This window comes from Malurus melanocephalus, unplaced genomic scaffold, assembly GCF_030028575.1.
Source record: "Malurus melanocephalus ecotype Western Australia unplaced genomic scaffold, MMel_1.1 scaffold_243, whole genome shotgun sequence".
Taxonomy (NCBI): Eukaryota; Metazoa; Chordata; class Aves; order Passeriformes; family Maluridae; genus Malurus; species Malurus melanocephalus.
This window is the reverse complement of record NW_026623475.1, coordinates 830,779-834,607: the sequence shown is the minus strand read 5'-3', so window position 1 is coordinate 834,607 and position 3,829 is coordinate 830,779. Positions and strand designations below refer to the sequence as shown.

Below are 3,829 nucleotides of genomic sequence, written 5' to 3'. Positions count from 1 at the left end.
CAGCCCCAGCACATGCTCCGCACCAGCCTGCAGATGAATGGGAASGAGAAGGGTTCAGCACCTCTTTGATCTCTCCCAGGAGAGCTGCCAGGAGCAGTCAGCTCTGGAAACACCCCGTGGAGGGATGGATCCGGCTGTCCCCGTGGTGCTTTTGACTGGCTGGTCCTGGTTAATTCCCATTTTTTCGTGGGGAGCTTTGGACTCAAGGCAGTGGTCCCTGGAATRGCCATGGCGTGGTCACCAATACTCCACAACTCATGGCATATCCTTCATCCCGCCYCGCAACAAAGGAATGCCTCCCATCACATCAAGTGTTTTGTTTTTATTTAAAACCGCATAAAAAAAATAAGATTTCTCAATTCCCCTGTACAATATCAACTATTAACAAAACCCGCCGGCTACACACTTGGTTACAGGTACAGACTGGACAGTGCGGACGGCCCGGGCCAGCTCCCCCCTCCCCAGCCCCAAACAAGACACCCGTGGAGAAAACCCAAACTCATCTGCAAACTGAGATCTGCACGTGGCAAGGAAAGAACAGCACCCAGAATTATGTACAGAGACAGCTGGGGAGCAGCAGCCACCCCGCACCTCYGCCAGACATCCAACAGAAACACGACGGGCCCGGGGATGGACACAGGACACAGAYGGAAGGAAGACCCGAACGGAAAACCGGGGGATCAGCAGCTGTAGAAGCAAGGCATGGGCTGGAAACCCACGTGARTTATAAATAAATAAATAAGTTATCCTAGCGGCTGGAACTCTTCCTTTAAAAAAGACAAACAAACAAACAACAAATTCATGAAAATAAATTAAAAACAAAACCTGGAAATGAGAAAAACAAAAGGCAAAATGTTATCACTATTCACAACTGTACATCAAGCTTTGCTCCTGTAGAACTATGTACACATTTACAGCTGTTGGTTTGCATTGTTTGTGCATTCGTGAGGGCACAGAGAAGCAAAGAACCCCAGAAAACCCATGTGGGATGGAGGCACAGGAGGCGAGGCATAACCCACTTGGTTCCCAAGCATCTTCTGACCCGTTTTCTTTTTGAAAAGGGAAAAGGAACTATAGGCCCAGGTGAGTCTCAGAAAAGCAGCACTGTAGGAAAAGTCAAGTCTTTCCTCCAGCACAGCTCAGATCAAACAGAAGGCACACGAGCATAAGGACAGTGAAAAGGGACAGCCACTTGGCCACAGGCCCTGCCCTCCCCACAACCAGTCTTTCCCCACTGAAGCTTTTCTTGCAATCAGGTCTCCAATCCCTCTGGCTGTCCCCAGTTCAGCAGGTCAAGATGACACTTGAGAGCCTCCAAAACCAGACCCAACACCTGTCCAAAAAAACTACTGGCAAAATCTCAAAAGAGACAATGTCATTCAGATGGAGTCCAGGACAGCTGGCTTGGATGGTGGCTAYCAGAACTTGGAAGAACCCAGCTCCAGGATGAGATGTGTGCATTCCCATCTGAGGATCCCTGCTCAGTGCTGTGGTCAAGTTGAAAAAGTCTGGTTTTCTTTGCTTCTTATGACCAGGAGCTRTGTGGAGCTGTTACTTGTCAGGCTCCTGGATCAAACTGTGCAGGTGGATCTCTGATGGCTCCAGGTGAATGTCCTGCAGCCAAGAATGGTTGAAAATGTCTTCCAAYGATGGCCTGTCCGAGGGGCGCATGGACAAACACCACTTGATGAGGTCTTGGCACTCTGGAGAGAGAAACCAGCAATCACCAGTCAGTCAGAGCAGAGTGTCCACGGGTTCTGAGGTGTGCCCAGCCTTCTCAATCCAGAAGCAGAGCAGATGGCAGGACATTGTGCCACCTCCTCCAGCAGCTCCWCAGCTCACCGTGGTGAGATTTGCCACCCCTCCCCAATCCCAGTAACCCCCCCGTGTCCCAGTACTCGGTACTCACCTGGAGAAACGCGCCGGCGGAAGAAGAGCTGTCCCCGGATGATATCCTCGTCCTGCTCGAAGGGGACATCCCCGCAGACCATGTTGTAGAGCAGGACGCCCAGGGACCAGATGGTGGCCGAGTGGCCGTGGTAGCGGTGGAAGCGGATCCACTCGGGCGGGCTGTACACGCGCGTTCCTGCGGGACACAGGAGCCCGTCAGCCCCGCGGCCGAGCATCCCTCGGCGGCGCTGGCACCCGGCGTGACCCGCCCGCCTTCCCGCCAGCACGTGACTCTTGTTTACAAACTTTGGGTTGTAAAAGGAAAGCGCCGGTGCCAGAAGAGGGCAGCAGGGCCCGGGGAAGGCCCGGCCGTTACATGCGAGGGAAAAAAAACCCACCCACGGGTGGGGAAAAACCACGCCTTTCCCCCCCGCGATGGCAAGAAAAATAAAATTATAAACCAAGGCAAACAAGGGGAGCGGAGCAGCCCCAGCCCTTCCGCACCTGCACACCAAACCGGCCGGTGCTCGGGTTTTGCAAACCCCCCCTCTGGCTCCCCTTTCCCCGGGGTGTTTTTGTCACGCTGGCTCCCCCCGCCCCAGCCCGAGCCAGTGTAGGTGACGGAGGCTGTCAGCAGGGCCGGGAGCCGGCTCCCGTTTCACAACATCCGCCCCGTGCCAAACAGCAACTTGGCAGCGGCTGCAGAATTCGTCCCGTCCCCCCCCCCCCGCCGCGGGGAAAGCTCCGGAGCCCGGCCCGGCCGCGCAATGCCCGGCACCGGCTGCGTCCTCACCGTCAAACTGCGTGTAGAGCGTGTCCTTGAGGAAGGTGCCGGAGCCGAAGTCGATCAGCTTGAGCTCGCCGGTGGCCAGATCCAGGAGGATGTTCTCGTCCTTGATGTCGCGGTGCAGGACGCCGCAGTTGTTGCAGTGCCGCACGGCCTCCAGCACCTGGCGGAACAGCCCCCGCGCCATCTCCTCCGGCAGGAACCCCCGCTCCGTGATGAAGTCAAAGAGGTCCTGAGACGGCTCCGGACGCTCCATCACCACCACGAAGCTGTCCGGGAGCTCGAACCAGTCCAGGAGCTGGATGACGCCGTGGAAGCCGGAGCCCACCTTGTTCAGAAGCACGATCTCTAGAGGCACACGGCTGCCGCTGGGCTGCGGGGGGAACACGTTGCCATCAGCGGGGCTGAGGAACCCCCGGCCGCGGCAAGCTCTRGTGTTCCCCCGCCTTCACGCACCAGTCCGGGGCAACCCCCCGCCCAAGCGATGCTCCGGTGTCTCCCTGTATGCCTCCACCGGTGCTGGGCATCCCGGTGTCCCCYTGCCCGCCCCAATCGRTGCCGGGCATTCCYCGGCCCGGGATGCYCCGCGTCCCCCGGTGACCCCAYACCCGGCTCCCCCCGCGCTGTCCCGGTTTCCACCCTCCCGCGTCTCGGCTCATCCCAGCCTGTCACGCCCCGGGTTCTCCCGGTGGCCCCGATCACTCACCAGCTCGCCCCACTGCGAGATGCGGTCCCGGGCCACGCGTTTGATCGCCACCTGCGAGCCAAGGGGAGCGACGGGATGAGCTCGGTGCCGGGATGAGCTCGGCGCCCGCCCAGCCGAGCCCCCTCGTTCTCCGCCCCGCGCCGGCCCCGCCACTTACCGGGGCGCCGTCCGAGAGGCGGATCCCCGAGTAAACGCTGCCGAAGCCGCCGCTCCCCAGCAACGGGCCCACCCGGTACAGCTGCTCCAGCGGCTCCTTCTCTTTCCCTGTGGACGAGACCCGCCCGTCAGCGCTCCGCCCGCTGCCCCGGCCGGCCCCAAGCCGGGACGGGCACCCCCGGGCCGGGTGTCCCTGACCTGGCTGTAGCTTGGCGGGGTGCAGCTCCCCGCCGGTCCCGGAGCGGAGATGCGCCAGCGAGGTGATTTTCGAGAGCAGCATCCCGGTGGCG

The 3,829-nt window shown here is 59.6% G+C and overlaps 1 protein-coding gene across 2 annotated transcripts; it reads right to left on the bottom strand.

Annotated features, from left to right (window-relative positions):
- Window positions 1-307: 307 nt before the first annotated feature.
- On the bottom strand, window positions 308-3,823 carry PIM1 (Pim-1 proto-oncogene, serine/threonine kinase). 2 transcript variants are annotated; one of them, XM_057375244.1, is made up of 6 exons: window positions 3,738-3,823; window positions 3,541-3,647; window positions 3,384-3,434; window positions 2,684-3,050; window positions 1,910-2,086; window positions 308-1,703 (listed from the first exon to the last, which is right to left on the bottom strand). In XM_057375244.1, the coding sequence occupies exons 1-6, from the start codon at window positions 3,817-3,819 to the stop codon at window positions 1,552-1,554; spliced, it is 936 nt and encodes a 311-aa protein (XP_057231227.1). In that variant the 5' UTR covers window positions 3,820-3,823; the 3' UTR covers window positions 308-1,551. The 2 variants fall into 2 exon arrangements, with proteins under 2 accessions (XP_057231227.1, XP_057231226.1); XM_057375243.1 differs by having other exon boundaries at window positions 3,541-3,823.
- Window positions 3,824-3,829: the final 6 nt, after the last annotated feature.